The sequence below is a fragment of the Solea senegalensis genome, linkage group LG2 (assembly GCF_019176455.1).
Source record: "Solea senegalensis isolate Sse05_10M linkage group LG2, IFAPA_SoseM_1, whole genome shotgun sequence".
NCBI classification, from domain to species: domain Eukaryota; kingdom Metazoa; phylum Chordata; class Actinopteri; order Pleuronectiformes; family Soleidae; genus Solea; species Solea senegalensis.
This window is the reverse complement of record NC_058022.1, coordinates 35,923,667-35,948,460: the sequence shown is the minus strand read 5'-3', so window position 1 is coordinate 35,948,460 and position 24,794 is coordinate 35,923,667. Positions and strand designations below refer to the sequence as shown.

Genomic DNA, 24,794 nt, shown 5'->3' with positions numbered 1-24,794 from the left:
GTTCATGTTTGAGTGTACATCAAATTGTCATCGTCTAAATTATGTAATTTTAGCAACATAGGTACAAATAGTTGTAATATATGAGATGATCCTAAATTTGTGAGGTTCTTGTTTCAGCAGCACATAATCAGGGACATCACAAACTATACAAAATATGAAATATATAATGGATTAAACAACACATTAGACAGTAGGAAACATAATTGTCCTCTTTTTAAAATAGAAAACTTATTAGTAAAACAGAATTTTAAAGGTCAGTGTGTGTCTGTTGTCGATGCTCAGGTGCGAGACGGCGCCATGAACTGCCTCGTTGAGATCTACCGACACGTTGGAGAGCGAGTGCGCATTGACCTGGGAAAGAAGGGTCTGCCTCAGTCACGGTGCGTTCAAGTGCTGTGTGGAGATACTTACATCTTATAAATAGTGTTAAAAGGCATTAAGAGAAAACAGTCACTCATTGTCTCCTACAAACTGCTGTGAAGTCGGACTTTTATTCTCTCTCCATCTCTTCGTCTCCAGGCTGAATGTCATCTTCAGTAAATTTGACGAAGTTCAAAGGTCGGGGAACATGGTCCTGTCACCTCTGTCCGGTAAGATCACGTCGCCTGTTCCGCTCTACGCTGTTTACACACTCTGTTTTTTAAGGTTGTGGTCGTCATGGTAGCGTCTCCTTGCTTTTGTGTGGTGTTGTTTTGTTGTTGTGAGCGGCCTGCGGACACGACAACATGTGACACTTTGAAAATAATCAGTTTCTCTGGCCTTAAGTGGGTCTCAGTGAGGGGAGGTGGTGTTTTGTGGGACCTTGTCATTCGTCATCTTGCTCTCGTGTCACTTCCTGTCTTCTGTTTCATGTGGACTCCTGGGTAAATGCATAACATACAATACATTTGACTTATCTCAGCTGTTTGAAGACATAAACTCTGCAACATGTCCAGATAATTGGGTCAGATTGTCCTGCTGTGTTTCACATGAACATTTGCAACAATCTAAGAGTAATATTTATACGCAAACTCTGCTTCATTGGAGCAAAAAAAAAACCTTTCCTTGTCGTCGTCTTTAGTCGTCTCAGTGTCTTTGCAGAGCACTGTCACTGTCTTTCTGTTGGAATGCAACCTGAGCTGGTTTCTTTGTGCCGTGGGAGGTGCTGATGATGATGATGATGCTTTCAGGGACGCTGACAGAACTGAGACAAAAAGGCAACATTGGGTGGAGCTTGAGTAAAAATAACACGTCTCCTGGAGACATGTTTCATTGACAGAGGTGGATTCTTGTGGAAAATATCACACTCACTATAATCAGCAGGTAACAGACTGTAAAGAGAATTTGCCCCTCTGTGTTTTTTTGCTCTGACCTCTGACTTTATTGTCTCTAAACACACCTTTTAAGTCTTTTGAAGTATGACAGAAGGCTCAGCTTTCATCTCACAGTGGCCCCACTGTTAAAAACCAAACAAAACAGGAGATAATCTGACACAAAGGGCGCCCCTGAAGGGTTGGAAATGTCATATTACACTGACAGTGAACTCTGCTGCAGCATTACAAGTTACCTGACTGTACTGGATTTTCAAAATTAAAGTATTTCTAGCAGACCACTGCGCTTTTATTGTGGAGCAACTGCAGGATGTGTTGTTGTTATAGCTTAAAAACAGAGGAAAGCAAACCCTAAAAAAAGATTAAAAAAAGACAGAGAGAGAAAGTAAACAGACTCAGGACATGACATGTGAGGCATCACACATGACCTGGAATACACAGTGAGATCCAGAGACAGTAGAAGCAGAAATGTCTAACACAAGGAGAGGGAAAGCAGGCTGAGGCACTTTATTGTGGCAGCCCGGGGCTTTTATTTTGTAGAGGTTGTGTCAGCTGTTGTCCCTACAGTCACAAGACCAGGTTGGAGGGGAAGGGAGGAGGCAGGCAGCAGTGCATCAGCTGCAGGGTGGCTGTGTCAGGAGGACGCTGGTGTTTCTTTCTGCTCCAGCAGATCCACAGTGAAGTGAGGGAGGTTTTTTTTACACCGCGTCCCTGCAGGTAAATTTATCACCTATCGCCTGCATCACATGACTTTTATTCACATTACTGCTGTTGTCAGCCTTGTCAATAATTGCTGTTGGATGAGTGAAGTGAATCGGCTGAAGAAGAAGGAGAGTGATGCATGTGATCGCTGTGTTCTGCGACACATGACACGCGCGCTTCCGTTTACTGCGGCTGTTTTAGGAACAGAAACGTGCTTTAGTTCCACCTTCTGTTTCTGTCAGGAACGCTCACTTTACTGTTGTTCACCTGAGGGCCACGTACACTCCACTGCAGTAAACCAGGTTTGAATAAGCATTCTTAGTAATCTGAGATTATTGTTGTTATTGTTATTTTCTCTTTAATTTGAATTATTTGTCAGACCGTGGTGTTGCATAATCAGAATTACTTATCAAATACTTTGATAGATTATTGATAATTAAACCACTCACTCTCCCACACTAAACCCCATAGAGAAAACTGTTGATTTAACTACACAGCACACAGGAAGTTGTCGACCCACTGCTGCCTCCATCTCTAAGTGAAATGTCTCATTTTGTGACTTTGGTGCTTAAAAGCCTTTGTTCAGATTTACTTCAGTGACACAAAGTGACCACACAAGGCAGCAGTAGACCAGCAGCTCCTGTGTCCCCGTGAGCTAAAATCACAGATTCTTTTTGGTGTGGGAGAGTGAGTGGTTTACAAACGTTATGCACATGATGATCATTCATTTGTCAGTTTACTGCTGAGGTTTTCTTCTTCATGAAATGAAGTTGAACGAAGTGTGTGACGCATGCGAGTTCAGCTACTGTAAGAATAATAATGGTTGTTTGTGGGGGAGGTTACTGTTGAAGGACGGCCGCCTCGGGAGGCCCTGCAGGCTGGTGTTGAGAGACGAGGACAGGGATTTGGGTTGCACAGGTGGAAACCTCCTGAATAATGAACACAGAGAGAGACGCAGAGAGAGAGCAGCACTTCTGACCCGACGATCAGGTTCATACCAGATGTTTCTGTACGTTGCAGGTTTGACAACATAAAGCAGCAGCAAAAATGACAAATGCTAAGACGGTATTATTGAGTTTCTTCAGTGGACGTGTTAACAAAATTCAGCTGATGAATCTTTCTGTTCACCAATTGTTCGTAGCTCAGCCCCCAAAACACTCAACATCATTTTCTGTGTGAGAAAGAATGACCAAATGATGAAGTGTTGTGTGCTGACCATTGGGGCCACCGTAGCTTATTCACAGAAGGAAGGTGAAGGAAGCCAAACAGGAAACAGGAAGTGAGACGGCTGACCCTTAAAACCATAAACAAGTCAACAAAAACAAAACAAGTGAGAGACAGAGTCATTGAAGTAGAGATGCCGTATCATGTATCGTGTATGCTGAGGAATTCAACTGATGCTCTGTGATAACAGCGACTGTAACTTCACACTGTTCTTTGAAAAGACCCCTCCCACTTTGGTTCCCACTGGTGAGGAGGTGCAGGTGAAAGGCAGTGGGTGTTTCCCCACTTCATTTATTCAACAACAACAGAAAAAAACCATAGAATAATTCCTTGTCCGTGTGTCCGTACACTCTGCTCTGAGTGATGGTGATGAAGCTTTTCCCACGCTCTCCTCTGTCCTCCCGCTGCATTAATGCTCCTGAACACATCACCGTCACCTCTGCTCTGGTCATTTTGTGAATTAGCATCGAGGAGCTCAGCCGTCACAGGCTCCAGAGAGGCTCCTCTGTGACCCGGCAGGTGCAGGAGGTTCACACTTGGTCACATTCACTGTGTTTGATCAAGCGATGGTCATCAGCGGTTACTTACTGTAGTAAACCACTAATAACTCTGATTATTTCTAGAAATTCACCTGTTATTCGATTTGTTAATGAAAAAGAAAACTGTGAAAAGAGCAGTGACACTGATGGCCATTCCTTAGTTTACTTACCTTATTTTAAATAATTGTAGATAGACTTTCGGACAATGATTCAGACCTTTTTTTTAAACGTCAAGGTGAAAGCTTTAAAACTAAATGGTGAAACATGAACAAAAGTTTAAAGTGATTTAATACAGATATTCTTCACTTTAAACTTTGTGAAGTGAGTTCAGTGTTGTTTTGAACTACATCTTTAAGAATAATATGCTTTTTATTTTTTAAAGAACATATTTAGTTTCAAACAAATTATGGCTGCAACGAATGATTATTGTCAAGAATAAAACAATATGTCAATACGTCAGATTTTTCAAAATTCAAAATAAAGCAGGTTTTATTGTGAAAGAGAAGCAAACAAACCTTACATTTAAGAGACTGAAATCACAGAAAGGATCAAAACTTTGTGATTGATGGAGTCGTTGATGAACAGGGTGGAGCAGTCACTTCACATGTAACGTGACATGTTACACGTATGACAGCAGCCTCCTCTGGAGCAGCGGTGTCTCTCCATCTCCTCCCCCTCTCCTGAATCATCACCTCTGCCTCTGTCCCTCATCTCTGACTCCACCCACCAGCTCTGCCTCCTCCTCTGGAATCCACCCCACCTCTCTCCCCTCTCCCCTCATTGGTGCACTTCTCTATCCTCCATCACTTCCTTCCATCCCCTCCGTCCACTTCCTGTCTGCATGCTGCTGCTGCTTCTGCCGGTGAGTGAATGTGTGTGTGTGTTTGGTGAAGTGAGGCAGAGGACGAGGGAAGACGGAGAGGAAGAGGAAGATTGAGGCAGCCTCGCAGCACTCACTCCCTGACAGGGGAGGGGGGAGGTTTATCTGCTGGACTCCCCCCCACTCTGGCCTCTCCTCAGGAGCAGGAGAAGAAGATGTGAGGACCTTTGGAGGATTGGAGGAATTTCACCAGACTGTCTGTCTGTCTGTCTGCGTGTGTGTCTGCCAGCATGTTGAGGAAACTGGTCTGCAGGCGGATCTGCTCCTGTAAGCTGCTGCTGTCACTTCTGCTGCTGCTGCTGCTGCTGCTGCTGCTGCTGCTGCTGCTGTTACTGTCAATGCTGCTGCTGTTTTTACTGCTGCTGCTGTTTTTACTGCTGCTGCTGTTTGGTCGTAGTAGCGGAGGTTGTAATCAGTGATAGAGGGAGGGGGCTGTAAATCCAGCAGAAAGGAGACGTAAACACAGCAGCAGGGTGATTTCTCAGGCTGCGCTCAAATGAATTGCTGCCTGAATCTCACACACACACAAACTAAGTGATTGTTAATCAGCCGTGTTGTTAATTAGCACAAGCTACGACAGAGTGCTTTGTTTTCAATATTTACGCTCAGACCTCGTGTCGAGGTTTTGTGTCACAAATGATTGAACGTGTTGAAATGTCTGGGTGACAAACGGAGTTGTGATTTTTCACACAGTTCTTTAAAATCTAAATTCTGTCCAGTGTGTTCAAGTGAAACTTTGATATTTGTAGCTTGTGTTATTTAACATAGTGAGTTTTATTTGTAAACTATTATTTTTCAGCCCTGTTGAAAAGTGTTTTCAAGGAACTCAGCCAGATGATTCCAGTCAGAGAATAAAGCAGGTTTTTAATATTCATACAAATTCAGCTCAAGATGATGTTGCTTTTACATAAATGTTCTATATCAGCATCACAGTGAATCAAAGCTGCAGGATTTGCCAGGAAACTAGTTTGGATCGTTTATTGTGCGACTCTTCACTGAAGCAGAATAGGATTTATTAGAAGAGCCAGTAGGAGTCTGAAGAGTCCTGCTGTGATTGGTCAAAGACTCCTGTGATGTCACAGATTCAGTCGTGAGCCTGGGAACTGTTTTGTTTGGTGTGTTTTAATCGTGGAGTTGAATGAGTTTCTCTGTGAATCCAGGCGACAGGTGAGGTTGTGTCACCTCGTGTTGGTAAAGAGAGGAAAACCGCAGCATGATGTCACATGACTGATGTGTTGGCACAACGCCCTGTGTGTGTGTGTGTGTGTGTGTGTCTGAATAATTAAAGAGGATTGATTGCTTGTCAGGCAGATTCCTGTGCTGGGGCAGTGGTGACGGGGGTGAGAGGGTGAGAGGTTGAGGAGGCTCTCGTGCCTCTGTCACTCATTGGTTGATAAAACTGTTTCATGTGTTGATTTTGTGTCGTAAAACAACATATTTGGGAACGTCGTCATGTCAAAGTTCGGGAAACACCAACTCCTAATCTTTATTAATCTGAAAATAAAGAAAGTAAAGTGTGTGTGAGTGGAACAGGGGCTGGCTGTCAAGTCTGCTGATGTAGGAATGTGAGAAATGTCAGCTGAAGGTCGGCGATGGCGTCTTTTCTTCTGAAGACTCTTTGTTGTTTGTCCAGCAGCCTCGTGACCTTTGCCCTCTCACCTTTTGTCTTTTCACGCTGCAGACAAAAACTTCGAGGACGATGACTCGGTGGACGGTGGCCGCTCCTTGTCCTCGTCCAAAGGAGCCCCGCTGTCCGGGAAGAAGACGGTGAGCATGGGGACGTTTCGCCGGCCAAGCTCCGCCTCCAGCAGCAAGTCTGCAGGTCAGAGGAAGCTCTTTAGCTCTTTAGTGTCACACTATCTAAGCATTGCACAAATGCAACAATAAACAACAAGTTTTCATTTTTAAACACAGTGTTTTTTCTTTTCTCTTTTTTTATCGGGTGTTTTTACTTTGTTTAATTTACTTTATCGTAGTAAATACTTTTAAATTGTTTTGTTTTTAACTTTATTTTACTGCTATTTCTTTTTCCTTTTCTGTGTTTGTTGCTTTCTTTAATTTAATTGCATGTAGTTTGTGTCACATGTTCACGTTTCCACACATCAGAGAGAATCTGCCGTTTATTATTATATTTTCATAATAACATTTCATGAATGAAAGACGGAGTGATTTAAATTTTGTGTTCCTTTGGGCTCGACCTTAAAAAAGGTTTCAAATTTAATCTAAGATCATGTGATAAATTAAGTTTTCTGCTGAGTGAATCTGTTCTATAAAATATATAAAACAGTTGTTTTTGTTGAATTCAGGTAAATGTTGTCCATGTGACTGATTATTTGGGAGAAAGGTGTATTTGTATTTTATTGTGTTAATTGCAGGGAAGGACGGCTCTGGAGCAGGAGCTGTGGACGAGGACGACTTCATCCAGGCCTTTGAGGACGTTCCCACAGTGCAAGTCAGTTTGTTTCTATAACATTTATTTCATAAATATGTCTGTTCTGCTGCCTCCTTCATGTTTTTACATCTTTCTCCACCAGATTTACTCCAACAGAGAAGTGGACGAGGCCATGACCAAGATACGAGATGTGCTGTCGGACGACAAGAGGGACTGGGAGCTGAGAGTGGCAGCTGTAAGTCTTCCTCACCTTCCTGTCAGTGCTCCTCATCTTCTCTCCTCGTATTGACCGCTCTCCTCCTCCTCCTCCCTCTCTCTTCTCTCACAGCTGAAGAAGGTGCGTTCGCTGGTCCTGGCTGGAGCTCCTGAGTTTGAAGGGTTCCTGCAGCAGCTGCGGCTCATGGAGGCGGCGTTCAAGCTGTCGGCCAAAGACCTGCGCTCTCAGGTGGTGAGAGAAGCCTGCATCACTCTGGGGTGAGACAAGATACAGCGTTCATAATCACCACGTGGTTGAAGCATCAAATATGTTTTTCTTTTCTTTATAATTGAATTCATATGAATGATATATATATATATATGTATGTAGAAGTAAGAAAACCCTTTGAACGTGGTTGCTTGAGGAACACTCTCACACACCAAACCCCATAGAGGAAATCAGTGATTTTAGCTCACAGGGACACAGGAGCTGCTGGTCCACTGCTGCCTCATCACTAAGTTCAAATGACTTATTTTGTGAATTCGGCTCTTAAATTGCTTTGTACAGATTTATTTTAGTGACACAAAGTGACCACACGAGGCAGCAGTAGACCAGCAGCTCCTGTGTCCCTGTGAGCTAAAAGCACTGATTTTCTCTATGGGCTTTGGTGTGGGAGAGTGAGTGGTTTACAAACTTGAGTTTCCTGTTGGAAAAGTCTGTCAAACAGTGACATAAAGACGTGGAACATTTTCTTAAGATATCATGGGCTTAAGCTGAGAGACAGAGTAGATTTTATTCCTGAGACGAGTCACTCTGACGCTGTCTGCTCGTGTCTCTGCTCCGTCTTCAGTCACCTGTCGCTGGTTCTCGGCAGCCGCTTCGACCACGCAGCGGAGGCCGTCATGCCGGCACTGCTCAACCTGGTTCCCAACAGTGCCAAAATCATGGCCACGTCCGGCGTGGCCGTCATCCGCCTCATCCTTAGAGTACGTGCCATAAAACATAAAAAAACACGTCAACCTCGACGCTGTGATTTATTTGTGCTGAGAGAAAAGTCAGCGCTGTCACTTCACATCGTCAGTGTGATGATGTTTTTGTTTCCCACAGCACACTCACTACCCTCGTCTCATCCCCATCATCGCCAGCAACTGTGCATCCAAATCTGTGGCGGTCAGGAGGTGAGACACATCTTCTCTCTGCTTTTATTTATTAATGGATATTTTATATTTATGGCATGTTTATAGTGAAACATATATTTCTTTTATTTTTTAATTATTTACATTCTTTTTTATTTTAAGCTTATTTTATATTATTTCACATTTTCAGTTATTGTTTTGTTTTATTCTGCCATATTATTGTCGTTACTCTTCTGTCATTTTGTTTTCGGTGCATTTTCTTCACATATTTTGAGCATTTTTATTTCCGGTGTATTAATTTCTTAAAAATACGTTGTAATTTGGTATCATCTTGGTTTGTTGTGGGTTTCAAATATTTGATTTATCTCTCGTCCTTGTTTTGTTTTATTGATCTGTTTTTTTTGTGTGTGTCTCGTTCAGACGCTGCTTTGAGTTTTTGGAGTTGATGCTGCAGGAGTGGCAGACCAGCTCACTGGAGAGGTGAGGACTGTTTAAAAACATTAGAATATAATGTTAAACACATTAGTTGATCAAACCTGATCAACGCTCAGAACGATAAGAACTCCACACAGCTTACTACAAAATAAAAATGGTGACCCGGTGTTCCTCCGGAGGAAATATGACACTGGTCAGGCCATCGTCGACCTCAGTGGTTACCATGGCGATGCCAGGGGGGAATCTCTCTCTCGCTGCCTCCAAAAAGCCTCATTGTGTTTCTGGCTGGCTGCTTCCTGCCGCCGCTGCCACCAGGGAGAAACCTGAGCTGATCCTGGTACCAGGGGAAAGATCTGGTTCTCATCGATCGAGTCTGAGTGTCTGACTAGTCACTAATCACACGACAGACGATGAGATATGACCTTTAAAGTAGATTTGTGACAGAAATTTCAAATTGAATGACCCCCATATGTGTTTATAACATGTTCACGACTATAGATTCATTATAATGATAGTAATAAAGTCATAAATAACAACAAAATGTTCTCAGTTTTTAACATTAACAGTAAACAAAAGCGTTAAGTCAGCACTTTATTGAAAGCTTTGTTTCTTTTCGTCGTCCTGTAGACATGGGACAGTTGTGATGGAGACGATAAAGAAAGGAATTCACGATGCAGACGCCGAGGCTCGCTCTGTGGCCAGAAAGTAAGCTACATTAAATATGAATGATCAGTAAAGTGGGTCCTCGACAGGCGTTGTGAATCTGAAACACGTTTTTTTTCCCTGTTTCTCGCAGGTGTTACTGGAGTTACCACGCCCACTTCAGCAGGGAGGCAGAGCAGCTCTTCCAGGGCCTGGAGTCGTCCTATCAGAAAGCACTGCAGGCTCACCTGAGGAGCGGGGACAGTCTGATGTCACTGCCCGCCTCTGACCGCTCCTCCTCCTCCTCTCAAGAGAGCCTCAAGTGAGACTCCGCCTCCTCCGTCTCCTCCTCCACAATCGATCCAAATCAGACACTGATATTTGACTGATAATACGACCTTTGCCTCATTTTCAAATGTCTTGTCTCCTCAGTCGACCCGTGTCTGTGAAAAGCAGCGCCAGAAGCAACACCAGCAGAAGTAAACACGGTTTGTTGAACTCATATTTACATCCTGTCACGTCTTTGCACTCTCTGATGTTGTTATGTGGTTTCTTCCAGCCAAACCCACTCACTCCTCCAGAACTGCCGCCACCGCAGCTTCCTCTCCAGGCTCCCTCCAACGTTCTCGCAGTGACGTGGACGTAAACGCCGCCGCCACTGCCACAGCCCGCACCAGGATGCCCACAGTCCCCTCTGTGTCCTCAGCTTCTCCCTTCAGCGCGGCCTCGGCGCTTCCTCCTGGATCCTACGCTTCTCTGGGTAAGACCGCTCGCCACAGAACTACTTTCCTCATTCCCTTTTTTAAGTTTTATCAAATAAAAAGTTAAAGTGGCTCCCTGTTACATAGGAGTGTGCTCTCATGACTCATGAGTTTGTGTCCTTAACTTCATCTAATGTAATAACTCGGCAGAAGCTGATGTTTGTGGAGAAAACTAATCAGATCAGGTGACTCACAGTTAATCTGATTACCAGTCCCACCTTCTCTCTCTCTCTATTTAACGCCTAACCTCTGACCCTTAACCCCCTGTTGTGTCTCTCCTGGGCCCGCCCACCTGTCAGATGCCTCATGGTCTGTGAATGCAGATGGTAAGCTGCGTGTGTGTGTGTGTGTGTGTGTGTGTGTTAGCCCCTCCCACTCTCCATCAGCTCTGTGGTCTTCTGTGATGAAGTGTCAGTGCATGACAGTGGACGTCCGTCTCACAATGTCACAAATATCAGGAGACAAAAAAACACATGTCTCTTGGGTTACTAAGGACATTTGAAGTTTCGATTCTCCTTAAAGAGTCAATAAAGTTTTGTTTTTTTGATGAAAGATACATTCAGCTGATTCTGGTCCAAGTCTGTGTCTTTGTTCTGACCTTATTTCTGTCTGTTCTTTCATTTTTCTTATGTCTCTCTGTCCCTTCATTTGTCATGTCCCTTTGTCTCTCTTGTTTCTGCATGAGTTGAAAGCGTTGAGTCCAAACAGCAGCAGTGTTCTTTGTCCTCACGTTCATCCTCTGTCTCTTCTTGTCTTTTTGTTTTTCCTCTCTCCGTCAGGTCGAGTGAGAACCCGGAGGACGAGCGCAGGAAACGGTCCGTGTGTGACGGACAGTCGTGGTCGTAGCAGAGGGAAGGTCGTGTCACAGTCTCAGCGTCAGTAGCTGCTGCGTCTCGTGTCTGTTTGTCCGTGTTTAAATCCGTCTCTCCCTCGTCTGCACTGACACTTTGATTCCTCTCGCTGCGTTTCAGCCGGGAGTCGCTCGGGTTCTCCGGGGCGTCTGCTGAGCGCCACCTACGGCAGAAAACCAAGACCTACGATGGGCACCGCCGCCGCTGCTGCCGCCACGAACCCCAACACGTCAACCAGTCAGACAGACAAGAGCCGGCCTCGAGGTCACCGCAGTCAGGGCTGCAGCCGAGAGACCAGTCCCACCAGATCAGGAATGGGTGAGGAAGACTCTGAGTGCAAATCAAACACTGTTTAAAAAGCTGAAGCTGAAGAATGTGTGAAAGCAGTCTTCCTTTTCACAATCTCCAGGTTTTACTATATTATGGTAAAAACCAGAGAATAATATCCTGTAGTTTCCTCTTGAAGGCGAGCAGCAGCACTTGTTTTCCCTGTTCTTTGTCCTAACACACTCTCAGTCTCATTCTCCTGCTGGACTAACATTTCTGTCAGTAACTGGCTGGATGTGCTACAAGCTAAACTCTCCCCCTGCTTTGCTCTCCGTGTCTCTGTCGCTCTGTGTCTGTCCGTCTCTGTCTCTGTCTCTGTGTCCGCGTCGTCTCTCCAGCCCGCAGTCGAATCCCTCGACCGAGCATGAGTCAGGGCTGCAGCCGTGAAACCAGTCGCGAGAGCAGCCGCGACACCAGCCCCACCAGGGGTTTCTCCCCCCTGGGTGAGTATGGTCCTGAAGCCCCGCCCACCAACAAACCCTGTCATTGTTTTATCGGTACACGGTATTGATCCTTTCAGAGAATGTATTTGACGGTGGTTTTGAAGCCTCGGCCCCGGTCCTCTCTGCTTGCTCTGTATTCACACGTCCAGACTCTTGTCTCTTCTACTAATCGCTCTGCTCTCTTCTCTGCAGCTAATGTGTTATGAAGTGTTTATTAAAGACACAGATGAGTGTTTAAAAGTCAGTCAGTTAGCGTATGATGCTAACAGTGGCAGTGTTTCCCTCCTGCAGCGACGCGGCGTCACTCCCGCTCCACCAGCGCCCTCTCGTCTGCAGAGTGCTACTCAGGTGACCAGTGAGGTTTTTACTGGGAGCAGGTTCACTCCGTCAGCCTGACACTCAAACAAACAAACAGTCTGGTGATTCATGTGGCTGACGGAGTCGTCCTGCTCCGTGCAGCCTCTCCCTGCATGAAACAAGTCGACCTCCTGGCTCCTGGTTTTAAAATGAGACGGTCAATGTTAGACTTTTCACTTCATCCTTAAATTTACAGCTTGTTCAAAGCTTTTTATGGTACATTTGTGTTAAATATTTCATTTTGCTGATTTAATCATTTACTGGCTGCTCTGTGTTAACATTTGAGCATTTTGTTTATTTTTTATAATTAATTTATTTATCATTTTATTGTTTGATGTATTATTATGTTATTATTTTATTTTATTGATTGAAGCCCAACCTAAATAATAAAGTTTCAGAACTGTGACTCTCCTTGTTTCAGTACATTAAAGGTGATAGTTCAGCTTTTTTGAAGTGTATAAGTGACAGACAAGACTCTTCTTATGAAATCTACATTTGTTTATTTGTTTCATAAGAATGTTCACGTCTTTATCTCACTGTTAGACGTTCTTTCCAACAGGAAACTGAAGTTTGTAAACCACTCACTGATTTTCTCTATGGGCTTTGGTGTGGGAGAGTGAGTGGTTTACAAACTTCAGTTTCCTGTTGGAGAAGTCTGAGTATTTTGTTATGCTTATGTATTTTGCTTTGTTGAGTGGCTAAAATCATTTCTTCTGCCATGTTTTCACTGAGCGCGAGTCTCATACAACCAGACTTCAAGAAACTGAACTATCACGTCACCGGCAGGTGAAGTTAATCCCACACGTCTCCTCTGTCTTTCTTTCCTTAGACCGACTTTCCCACCAGGCTCGGATCTCGGCCTCCGTCAACGCCATGAAAATCCTCAACACGGGCACTGAGGTGGAGGCCGCGGTGGCAGACGCTCTGGTGAGAATGAATGTGAATTAAAAAAGTGATGAGTGTGTAGAGGTGGTTCAGCCCTGCAGTAACTCCCCTCTGTGCTCTCTCTTCTCCTGGACTTCAGCTGTTAGGAGACTCCAGGAGTAAGGTACAAATAAATCCTCCGCTCTCTCAGTACATGCAGAACATCATCATCATCATCATCATGCTCAGACTGCAGTGTCTCAGCTGTCAATCACATCCTGTCATCAGAAACCTGCATGTGTCCCTGTGGCTTCACGTCTCCCACATGCTAACCTCTCTCTCTCTCTGTCTGTCTCTCCCCCTCTTCCCCCTCTCCAGCAGCGGCGCCCGGCGCGGCGGCGCTTCGAGTCGCCCGGCATGTACTCGGACGACGACGCCAACAGCGATGCGTCCAGCGCCTGCTCTGAGCGCTCGTACGGCTCGCGCAACGGCGGCATGGCGCCGCACTACCTGCGCCAGGACGTGGACGTGGCGGAGGTCCTGAACCACTGCGCCAGCTCTAACTGGTCTGAGAGGAAGGAGGGTCTGCTGGGACTGCAGAACCTGCTCAAGAGCCAGAGGATGCTCAGGTACCTTTAGTCAGTAGAGGATACTCTATAAAACAGATTGTTGTTATAGTTTAGATGAAGGAATTTTTTTAATATTCTGCAATTTTTTTTTTGCAATCTTCAAATTTAAAAGCTGAAATAGATGATTTATCTTACTGAACCTTGTGATTGTTACAGCTGTCTTTATTATGTTGTGTGTGTGTGTGTGTGGTACAGTCGCGTGGAGCTGAAGAGACTGTGTGAGATCTTCACCAGGATGTTTGCAGACCCTCACAGTAAGGTGAGTTGAAATCATCATCTGTTCTCAGCTGCTGTCGCACAAAAACTAACCGCAGGACAAACTAACAGACAGTGTTTTTGTGTTTTTTGTTGTGGTTGTTGCACGTCTCACCTCGTCACTGCTGTGGACTCTAACAAACTCCAGAGAGTAAGTGTGTACTCACCGTCACCTCTGTTTGTGTCATCTCCTCTCACATCCCCTCCTCCTCCTCCTTCTCCTTCCTCACCTTCACCATCACCATCATCACCTCTGTGTCTCTCTGTGTCAGGTGTTCAGCATGTTCCTGGAGACTCTGGTGGACTTCATCATTCTTCACAGAGACGACCTGCAGGACTGGCTCTTTGTTCTGCTCACACAGCTGCTGAAGAAGATGGGAGCAGACCTGCTGGGCTCTGTCCAGGCCAAAGTCCAGAAGGCTCTGGACGTCACCAGGTCAGCAGGAGACGATATATTTGATCATATTGCGATTAAATAAATCACCCAAAATAAGTTGAATAAGGTGAACTCCCATGATCAGGATCGTCATGATCGTTTTTGCATGTTCAGTGAAACCCCCTCTCTGTGTGTGTGTGTGTACGTGTGCGTCTCCCTGCAGAGAGTCTTTTTCATACGAACAGCAGTTCAACATCCTCATGCGTTTCATCGTGGACCAGACGCAGACGCCCAACCTGAAGGTGAAGGTGGCCATCCTGCGCTACATCGAGGCTCTCGCTCGCCAGATGGACCCGTCAGACTTTGTCAACTCCAGCGAGACGCGCCTCGCCGTCTCGCGCATCATCACGTGGACGACCGAGCCAAAGAGCTCCGACGTCCGCAAGGTAAGAGGTCCTGACGGCGTGGAGCTTCACCACCATCCTCCACCCGGCTTCCTTTGAAGTTTGTTTTTCATGTTGTTCTGGATGTTTCTCATCCACCAAACTCCCAGACCCTTCACAACTGGGCAGGGGAGGATTTCTCAGGTCGCTGCAGCACTGTGGCCTCTCTGCCAGGAGAGGGAAACCTGGAGGAGAGGTGCAAGCAGGTAGACGCTCCGCTCCGTCCAACAGCACGAGCAGAGGTTTAAAGCTGCTGGAACCTCAGCACTGTGGAGGCTTTTTTTAACACTAACTGCTCTGTGTTTTATCAGGACTGAGCTCACAGAGGATGATTCTAACGTCTCCGTGTGCATGACACTGACCGTTTAACTCTGACACTAACTCACCGGTCGTTTCTTTTACAGAAAGATTTCGCATGATTTAAAAAAGTATTTTTCCAGCTTCTGCTTGAAACGAAATGGTTTTTTTTTACTCGAAAGTGGGACGGATGAGCTGCATGTGCACTGGGGGGGTGCAAACGCTTCAACATGCTCATGGTACAGTTCGTGTCCCAGTTTCTGGATCACAGTTTTCAGTTTGTTTTGCTCCTAAAGGAAAAAAACACTATATTTCTGTTACTCTCTGTTTTAAATTCAGAGATTCTGCAGTTATTTAGTGGTTAATGTTAGGGTTATTGCTAAGTTTAATGACATGGTATTTTCATACATAAAAACACAGTACTTAGCACCAGTATGGGGCAGTGATGTGGGTTCTACATCAACTGTGATTTTTCATTAGGTTGGAAAGATTTGACAATTTTCAATTACAACTTCATCGGGGGCGTTTTAGTTTGAATTTCCTACATGAACTGGGAAGCTGCAACCTCAGAGAACAGCTGGAATGGACGGTAGCAGCGCCCCCTGCTGCTTACATGTGTGAACGGAGGTTTGGTTTGTGTACTGAACTGTTTCTAACGTGCTCTGCAGCAAACCTGCTTCTTAACATGCAGATCAAGAACATGGTTTTTCTGCTGTTTTTTTACCAGTAAGAGACTGTGTGTGTGTGTGTGTGTGTGTGTGTGTGTGTGTGTGTGTGTGTGTGTGTGTGTGTGTGTGTGTGTGACCTAAACCTGTTTACACAGTCACATTATGGGGACAAAAAGGATTAGGATTAGGCCAGTAGTAATTGTGGTTAAGGTTAGCGTAAGTCTCCAGGAAATGAATGTAAGTCAATGCAATGTCCCCTCAAGTCATGAATGTTGAACGTGTGTGTGTGTGTGTGTGTGTGTACAGGCAGCTCAGGTGGTGCTGATCGCTCTGTTTGAGTTGAACACACCAGAGTTCACCATGCTGCTCGGAGCTCTGCCCAAAACCTTCCAGGACGGAACGACCAAGTTGCTGCACAACCACCTGAGGAACGCCAGCGCCAACAGTGGCATCGTCATGGTAACTGACTTTTAAGTGATCAAATTCACTTATTCATTGTATTTAAGTCCAGTAATTGTCAATGAGTAATGAGGAGTAAAGACTCAATAGAACAGGTTTTCTTTCAGACAGAATTCCCACTGTAACTTACGATTATACATTTATCTTGATTTTCTTGTTGCAAATGCTCGTGTGTACAGAACTCTTGAAATGTAAGTTTCCTGCTGTGTGTGTGTGTGTGTGTGTGTGTGTGTGCGCCCGCAGTCGTCTCCCTGTAACTCGATGGGTCGGACTCCACCTCGACAGTCGAACAGTCGCAGCAGTCCACTGACCTCACCCACCAACTGCTCCCACGGCGGACTCTCACCCAGGTGAAGAGGCACAGAAACACCTGGAAACACCTGGAAACAGGTGTCACAGTGATTTAGTGGGAGGTTCAGAAAGTTCCTGTGTCGTCAGAGTTTTTTACTTTTATACAAAAAACTCCTCAAGATTCTTAAATTGCAAAACCACAAAAAGTCAAATTTGTTATATTTTTATGAACGTTATTGTTGTTGTTGTTACGTGCAGCAGCCTGATGGTGGCAGCAGATCTCCACCTGCTTGCACTAACACTGACTGACTGACTGATGCTGCTTCTCCTTTTTTCCCACCATCCTCACATACCTGTCTTTTCTTCTGGCTGCCCTTCTTCTTCTTCTTCTTCTTCTTCTTTCCCCCTCCTCTTGCTCCCCCTGGTGGCCGTTTGCAGTCGTCTATGGGGCTGGAGCGCAGACGGTCTCTCAAAGTTCCCTGCTCCACCCTTCCCCTCCCCCCCTCTTCCTCCACCCACTGCTCACTCCTCCCTCAAGGCGCTGCGGCGAGCTTACTCACCCAGGTAACCCCGTCCCCCCTTTTCCTCTTCCTCCTCTTCCTCTCTTCTCCTGAGGCTCAGTTGTACGTACTGTGTAACCATCACTTCCTGCTTTGCTGCAGCACTTAATGTTTCCATCTGATCAAACTGTTTCCTGTCCATCGTTGGCTTCCTGTTAACTAAATGTGTCTGTGCTGCTGTGTGACTCCACCTGTGTGAGTGGGTGTGTGTCGACATGCACGGCCGCGCACGTGCACCATTCACACGTGAATCTGTCTGTGTGTGTGTGTGTGTGTGTCGTGATGACGTTCTCTAATCACCACGTTTGTCCCCGCCCCTTCACGCCGCGTGCAGCATGCTGGAGTACGACAGCGAGAACCTGAACTCGGAGGAAATCTACAGCTCGCTGCGCGGCGTCACTGAGGCCATCCAGAACTTCAGCTTCCGCAGCCAAGAGGATCTGATGGAGCCGCTGAGGCGCGACGGCAAGAGGGATGGCATGGTGAGAGGGGGCGGGGCTTAGCTCATGACCAGTTAAAACTTCTGTAGTATGGAGCTGGTCTTCACAAATGAACGCTGGTTGCTCTTCAGGCCGGTGTGGCGGCGTCTTCAGACTCTGGTGTTGACCTGATGGAGGGCGGACGCACGGCGTTGGACAACAAGACATCGCTGCTGAACACGCCGTCACCGCGCTCCTTCACCGGCCCGCGCTTCCGTGACTATAATCCGTACAACTACACTGACAGCATCAGCACGGTGGACAAAGCTGCCCTGAAGGAGGCGCTGCATGAGGACGCCGTCGACGGTAAAGCTTTTGTCGACTTTTTGATGTTTGTGTGTTACTTATATCATGTTGTTGTGTTTTAAATGTGTCGTCTTTTCTTTCTCAGGGCGTCGACAAGAAAGTGTTGAAAACAAGATCCTGCCCCCGAAAAGTTTCCCCAGTGAGAGCTCTACATGTTTCTGATATTAATGATATTAGCGATGTGTTATTTTGAGATTGTAAACCACTCACTCTCACACACCAAAGCCCATAGAGAAAATCAGTGATTTAACTCACGCAGACACAGAAGCTGCTGATCTACTGCTGCCTCGTGTGGTCACTTTGTGTCACTGAGTTAAGTCTAAATGAAATATTTTAAATGCTGTATTCAAAAAATAAAGACATTAGAACTCAGTGATGGAGGCAGCAGTGGATCAACAACCCCTGTGTGTGTGTGTGTGTGATGTTAAAATCAGTGATTTTCTCTATGGGCTTTGGTGTGGGAGAGTGAGTGCTTTACAAACTTCAGTTTCCTGTTGGAAAAGTCGGTCTCACAGTGAGATAAAGACGTTAACACGTTCTTAAGATATCGTAGACTTAAAGTGACGTAGATTTTATGAGCTGCATCTTCTGTTAAGCTCTAAAAAACCTGAACTGTCCTTTAAATCCTTGTGTTTGACCTTTGCCCTCCCCCGTGCAGCGAGTCCCTCGGAGCAGTTGGAGCTGGTGGGGGAGCTGCTGAAGGAGCTCTCTCAGGGTCAGGTGGGGGAGCGAGGGCCTGAGGAGCGTCGAGGGAACCTGCTGGAGCTGCTGAAGGTGGTGAGAGAGGACAGCGTGTTGGTGTGGGAGGAACACTTCAAAACCATGCTGCTGCTGCTGCTGGAGACGCTGGGAGACAAAGACGTGAGGACACATGCACTTTGCGATCACTGGGTTTTGGCGAACGCTTCCTGTATAGATGTTTTAAGCCGACTGTTTTCTCTCAGCACACGATCCGAGCTCTGTCTATGCGAGTCCTGAAGGAGATCCTGAGGAACGAACCGGCTCGGTTCAAGAACTACGCCGAGCTCACTATCATGAAGACTCTGGAGGCTCACAAAGACTCTCACAAGGAGGTCACTGTCTTTTTTAGAACCTTGTGTTAGAGCCAGTGTTTTTATTTTTTATTAATGACGATCTCCCCCCCTGGCGGTTAAAGGTGGTGCGGGCGGCGGAGGAAGCGGCGTCCACACTGGCGAGCTCCATCCACCCTGATCAGTGCATCAAGGTTCTGTGTCCCATAGTGCAGACGGCCGACTATCCCATCAACCTGGCTGCTATTAAGATGCAGACCAGAGCCATCGAACGCATCACCAAGGAGCCGCTGCACCAGCTGCTGCCTGACGTCATTCCTGGACTCCTGCAGGTGAGATACCATCGAGCTGCAGCGTTGTCGTCACCGTCGCCGTCGTTGTAGTAGTTGTAGATGTTTTTGTGTTTGATGGGCGTGGTCTTTGTCTGTTGCTTCAGGGTTACGACAACACGGAGAGCAGCGTGAGGAAGGCCAGCGTCTTCTGCCTCGTCGCCATCTACTCTGTGATTGGGGAGGAGCTGAAGCCGTATCTGGCCCAGCTGACTGGCAGCAAGGTAAGCTCGCTTCCTCTTCCTGTCACAAATATTGTTTTATCCAGCAGTGGTCGCTGTATCATCTGTATTCACTCGCCTGATGATCACTTTTTATATGTCTTTATGTGTCTGTTGCTGCGTTCAAGCAGAAATCATCAACGGGTATCACAGCATACACTTGACTTGTAGGAGCTTTTAGAAAACCTAGAGTTATCAGGTGGTCAACGACATACAAGAATGTGACGTCACATCCGGCGTTATTTGTTTTCAGACGTCTTGTGAGGCAGAATTTTAAACGTTAGAACAAACAAACAAGAGACATTCTTTCTGGTCTGTGAAGGCCACCACAGCTCACTCATTAGCTTCTGTTTGTTGCATTCTGCCGTCTCACCACTAGATGTCTCTCATGCCCACACACTGGTCCTTTAATCTTCTCACTGTGCCGTTGTTGTGTCGTCCTCAGATGAAGCTGCTGAACTTGTACATCAAGCGAGCGCAGACGTCGACCAGCAACAGCAGCAGCTCCTCCGACATCTCCTCCTACTGACGCGCCGCGTCGTCTCTGTCCAGCTGATCCGTCCACGTCTCCGCCGAGGACGACATCGCGATTGTCTCTCTGTGGTTTTTCTTTGCTGATAAAAGTCGTCACGACTGCGTTTGAGTCACGAGCCTTAAAACTTCATCTTCCACGTCTCCATCACTCATCGTAAACGTTTGAAGGTCGCGAGGTGAGTTCAAAGTCGAGGGAGGTGAAGGAAAAACGCCTGCGTCTGTCAGTATTTCATTCTCTTTTATTAGATTTCTTTGCTTTTGACACATCAAACCTGATCATTTATTGAATGTAAAGAGCTTTGAACGAGCGCTGCTGCCTCCTCACGATCAGATCAATCCATCATTTTAACGTTCAAATTGAGGGAAGTGTCCTTCCCTCTAGATGCGGAGTTAAAGGGTAAATCTGAGTACAGATCAATGCCGACTACAAAATGTGACTTTATATGAAATGATCACTTGGCGGGCCAATGATTTAGACCCAAGAACCAGCAGAAGAATCAGTGTTAGTTTCTTATATTTGAATTAATCATTGATTAATCATTGTTTTTCTACCTGGATTGAAAAATGTTTAAAAACTTTTGAATCAAAAATCACCTGAGTTCAAACACTGTTACATGAAATTTGAATATTCAGTATGTGTATATATATATATATCTATATATATATATATAGATATATATATATATATAAATACTGTTTATGTATGTATTTGTAATTTAACTGTGCCACTAAAAACCAACAATCACTTTTTCATGAGAGAATTAAGAAATATGATCAAATTATGAAAAAGAACAACAATATTAATCATTTCCTAGATGGCAAATGTTCACATGTGACTTTAATCTGGATTATTCGTGATCAAAAAGAAACATATTGGTTTATATTGTGGTCGAAACATTTATTTATTGTAAACGTAAAGATTTTATCAGATTTAGTTACTGACGCGCACATGTTTTCTCCCATTTTTCAATCCAAACTTAGAAAATTGAGGAAAAAACAACTTCCTGTTACTGATTTAAGTGTAAATTTATGTGATAAACATGGAAGAAGTCTAAAATGGCGACAGGAAGTGAACGTAAACATTCATTTCTGATTTAAAGTGGGAGTTTATTTAGATTTAGAATTGTCTGCTGTCGAGTTTAAAACTACTGTCGTTTGAGTTTCATTCCAAAATATTTCTGTATTTATAACATACGTCGTGTTTTTATTCTTCTTCTTCTTATTCTCATTATCGTGGGTCCTCACTGTCTCTTTGAATGTGAGTCTCTTTACGACGATTTTGACAACGAAAAATGTGAAGGACGAGTTAATGCCGACGCCTCTGAGGACGAGCGCCGCGTTCTATGTTTGGACTTTAGCAATAAACTGCGATAAATCCAGCCACTGTATATTTACATCGCACTCTTCACCGATCGTTCTTTACCTGTTTTATTCTTTATTTTTAAAACGTTACCACTGCTTCTGATGATGCTAACAAACAAAAGTCGCAAAAACACAAAATACTTAACTCCACCCGGATAACGCACTAGCCACGGGAAAAACAAACACGCCACGACAGAGTTCATGTCGTTCGTTTTCTTGCCAAGACTCAGACGTTAGTGACGCAATATTGCTGCGATAATTTGTGCTTCAATTTTCTTTTTGTGGATTCGTAAATGGAAGTGGGTGGAGCCTCTTCTTTTGTTCGTTATGTGAATCTTCTAGAAGACGTTCACTAATGCGGACTCTTATGGATCAATGTTAATTATTTCTCCCCGACAAAATCATTGTAAGAAAACATAATAATGTTACATAAACATGACTTCCAAGTGTTTGGGGGGCAGAGCTTTAACAAGAGGGGGTGGGATTTATAGGTTAAAATATTTTTAAAAGTGTAGCTGCTGTTATGTTGCTAATAAATACGATACGGGATGATATATTTATCATTTCACGAAAAATGGTTGCAATTCATGATAATGTTGTGGTAACTGTACCTATTATTTCTGACTACGCAATTAGAAGATGCTCACAAATAGGTCCAGTATTTGGGGGCGGAGCCTCAATCAGAGGGGCTGGGTCTTATTCTATTTTTGTCCTTACCAAAAATGATTGCAATTTGCGATATTATTGTGATAATTGTTCGCAAATATGACAAAAAAAAACATTACGTTATCAAAACAACTAACGTTTAAAAACGTCTTTATTAAATCACAGCTTCCAGTATGTGGGGGCAGAGCTTCGGCTAGAGGGGTGGGACTTATTGTTGCAGTTTTTTTGTCCTGACCAAAATAATTGCAATTTGCAATGTTATCACAATAAATATAAAAATCTGCCTTAATATATACAGTATGTTTTTTTTTTTGAATGTGTAAATTCTATCAAATTAGCTACCTTGTTTTTTTGAAAATGTTTACAAATACTGACGATATGATTGCGCTAGTTGAAAGGAAATGTTCCTAACAGTGAAATCACTTTACGTTACATTTTAGTCAGAAAAACAATTCAAATATAATGTTTTTATTTCTCACGCCTGATAATAGTCTTTTCAGATTATTGGCAAGAAAACAATCAAAAGGAAAAAAAGATTGTTTACTGACGTGACATGGCTGCTGGAAATGAATAAAAAAAACCTGTCCATGTTTGTTTGTCGCAAGACTCCTGCAAACAGGAAGTGAGAGCATTCGCTTTGCTCAAATTTTTTTGTAAAACGTGACCTGAAACTAAATGGTCATAAGTAGCGCCTGCGTTGTTTTCTCACGTTAGTTTGACGCAAAGCAAATAGGACGACTTGCCAGCGATTCCTCTGATAGCAGACCTGCTCTAACGCTAACATTACCGCTAACACACCCTCCATCACTACACTGCAAAAACACTAATGTGACAACAACGCGTTCTCATGATGATGCACTTGTGTAAATAGGCGTTTCCATAGAAACCACTCACACTGACTGCATGGCTCCTGTTTTTATTAGTTTTTAGTGCTGCACAGTATTTATATATACGCCCTGTGTTTGTCTGTACATATTTACATGATATTTACGTGATTATTTACATCATATTTACCTGTTTGGTTCTTTCACCTGTGAGAAAACTTTGCAGAACTTTTATTTTCTTCCTTGTCTGATTTTGTTTGTTTTTTTCTGCAGTGAATAAAAAGTGTTTTTATACCCGACTGTGACCGACTCCACGCCAAAATAACAATAAAACTGTTTGAAAACATCAACAAAACATTGATATCGACGTGTGTTTATTATTATCATTTAAATCTATTAAATGATGTTGTTCTACACAGAGATACACAAGCAGGATTTAAATTCGATTACATTTTTTTTTAAATGTTTTTTTATATTTTTATGCTGTTTATATAAAAAAAATCATATTATTATATTCAAGTTAGATTAAGTTTGTCATAGATTGATATGTCATAATATTATTTACTTGTATTTTCAGTTCTTAAAACTTAATATGAATTATTTTCACCATAAATAATTTTGAACTCATAATCAAATAAGAGGCCCTTTATTTAACGTAATTTCATTTTACATATTTTATTTACAATGTGAATCATTGAGTTGGGTCTCTTTGCGTACTGTAGTGGACAAAAGCAGTAAATACTATAAACTCAACAGAAACCGCTTTATTTTTTTTATTCTATTTTCTTATGTTTTACTGTTTGATATCATGTTGTATTATTATTTACTCATTTTGAATTCATTAAATGTTAATTATTTTCTTATTTTCTCACTTTCTAGAATTATTAAAATGTTTGTAGTAATTTTGAGATGAATAAGTTGAAATTAATATGACAATCTACTAAATTAAAGGAAGTTTATTGTCTTAAATCATTTGGTTTTTAAATTATTTTACTGACTATTATAGATATTTTATTTTTAATGTGAATTATTGAATTGTAATGGGAGTTGTGTCTCTTTACGCCCTCTGGTGGACAAAAGAAGCAAGTACAACAATCCCCGTCTTCAGTAAAACTCATTTTTTTTAATATTTATTTATTTAACAATATTTTCTGATGTTATATATATTTTCTGATTATATATAATGGTATTTATTCATTTCTGTGTTTAGTTTTCATACGTACTTTTTAAAAAGGTTAAGTTTCCGGGAGAATAAGAAGAAAAAACACTGTCTCGCGCACCAGAGGTAAAAGACTACACGGATTAAAAGGTATGTGTTTTTTTTCCCAACAGCGAGAACAGCAATTACTTATAAAATGTGTGTGTTCTCGACGTAACAATATACAATACTATTAAGTGTTTGGTTAAAGGTATTTTGACTGTTTTTTTACACTTATATGTGTTATGTTTATTGATTTTATGGACGTTTTCTTGCGTCATTTCGTTGTGACGCACTTTGAACTTCCGTGTCAAAGCTAAAACCGTTAGCTATCGTTGCTAGCACCGGACAGCACTAACCCTCCGATAACTTCGTTTTCTTTTGAGTTTATGTACACAAATAAAGCGTAAATGTTGTGTGGGGATTTTGTTCGCAGTCGTACAGAGCCCCGGAAGTCTTTGGTTAACACGGGTGCTAGTAATCAGGTTTGTTGGCTCGGCTCGGCTGTTAGCCTGAGACAAAACGGCGGCCGTCAAACTGCGGTTAAATCAGTTTACAACAACGGTACACGAAAGCACGGTTTGTCTTTGCGGTCATTTGACTGAATGTATGCTGTTGTATTTGCCAAATGCTGTTTAATAGTAGCTGTATGATGTGTATGCTATATTATTATTATTATTATTGTTATTGTACTTTTCTTGTCCTACGCTGTCTATATATATATACCATGTACATGGTTGGTTCGGATCGGTTTGTAGTGTTTACTGTCTAATTGTATCACATACAATATGAAGCTACAACATTTGA

The 24,794-nt window shown here is 43.6% G+C and overlaps 1 protein-coding gene across 7 annotated transcripts in view; it reads left to right on the top strand.

Annotated features, from left to right (window-relative positions):
* Window positions 1–23,144, top strand: part of LOC122759429 (CLIP-associating protein 1-B-like) — a 28,305-nt gene extending 5,161 nt beyond the window's left edge. Inside the window, exons 7-43 of one of the 7 annotated variants that reach the window (XM_044014315.1) lie at window positions 283–380; window positions 520–590; window positions 6,337–6,477; window positions 7,031–7,107; window positions 7,190–7,282; window positions 7,376–7,521; window positions 8,094–8,229; window positions 8,351–8,421; window positions 8,800–8,859; window positions 9,442–9,519; window positions 9,611–9,778; window positions 9,889–9,944; window positions 10,016–10,216; window positions 10,517–10,543; window positions 10,997–11,092; window positions 11,189–11,386; window positions 11,734–11,838; window positions 12,130–12,186; window positions 13,025–13,122; window positions 13,220–13,243; window positions 13,438–13,688; window positions 13,884–13,947; window positions 14,092–14,094; window positions 14,216–14,379; window positions 14,543–14,765; window positions 14,873–14,968; window positions 16,034–16,186; window positions 16,430–16,536; window positions 16,916–17,041; window positions 17,372–17,519; window positions 17,609–17,822; window positions 17,908–17,961; window positions 18,481–18,683; window positions 18,767–18,895; window positions 18,979–19,185; window positions 19,290–19,406; window positions 19,849–23,144. In XM_044014315.1, the coding sequence (XP_043870250.1) occupies window positions 283–380; window positions 520–590; window positions 6,337–6,477; window positions 7,031–7,107; window positions 7,190–7,282; window positions 7,376–7,521; window positions 8,094–8,229; window positions 8,351–8,421; window positions 8,800–8,859; window positions 9,442–9,519; window positions 9,611–9,778; window positions 9,889–9,944; window positions 10,016–10,216; window positions 10,517–10,543; window positions 10,997–11,092; window positions 11,189–11,386; window positions 11,734–11,838; window positions 12,130–12,186; window positions 13,025–13,122; window positions 13,220–13,243; window positions 13,438–13,688; window positions 13,884–13,947; window positions 14,092–14,094; window positions 14,216–14,379; window positions 14,543–14,765; window positions 14,873–14,968; window positions 16,034–16,186; window positions 16,430–16,536; window positions 16,916–17,041; window positions 17,372–17,519; window positions 17,609–17,822; window positions 17,908–17,961; window positions 18,481–18,683; window positions 18,767–18,895; window positions 18,979–19,185; window positions 19,290–19,406; window positions 19,849–19,932 (4,344 nt within the window). In that variant the 3' untranslated portion in view covers window positions 19,933–23,144. The remainder of the gene's footprint in view (window positions 1–282; window positions 381–519; window positions 591–6,336; window positions 6,478–7,030; window positions 7,108–7,189; window positions 7,283–7,375; window positions 7,522–8,093; window positions 8,230–8,350; window positions 8,422–8,799; window positions 8,860–9,441; window positions 9,520–9,610; window positions 9,779–9,888; window positions 9,945–10,015; window positions 10,217–10,516; window positions 10,544–10,996; window positions 11,093–11,188; window positions 11,387–11,733; window positions 11,839–12,129; window positions 12,187–13,024; window positions 13,123–13,219; window positions 13,244–13,437; window positions 13,689–13,883; window positions 13,948–14,091; window positions 14,095–14,215; window positions 14,380–14,542; window positions 14,766–14,872; window positions 14,969–16,033; window positions 16,187–16,429; window positions 16,537–16,915; window positions 17,042–17,371; window positions 17,520–17,608; window positions 17,823–17,907; window positions 17,962–18,480; window positions 18,684–18,766; window positions 18,896–18,978; window positions 19,186–19,289; window positions 19,407–19,848) is intronic. The other 6 variants (XM_044014329.1, XM_044014322.1, XM_044014336.1 and 3 more) reach the window with 6 other exon arrangements.
* The last annotated feature ends 1,650 nt before the right edge of the window (window positions 23,145–24,794 follow it).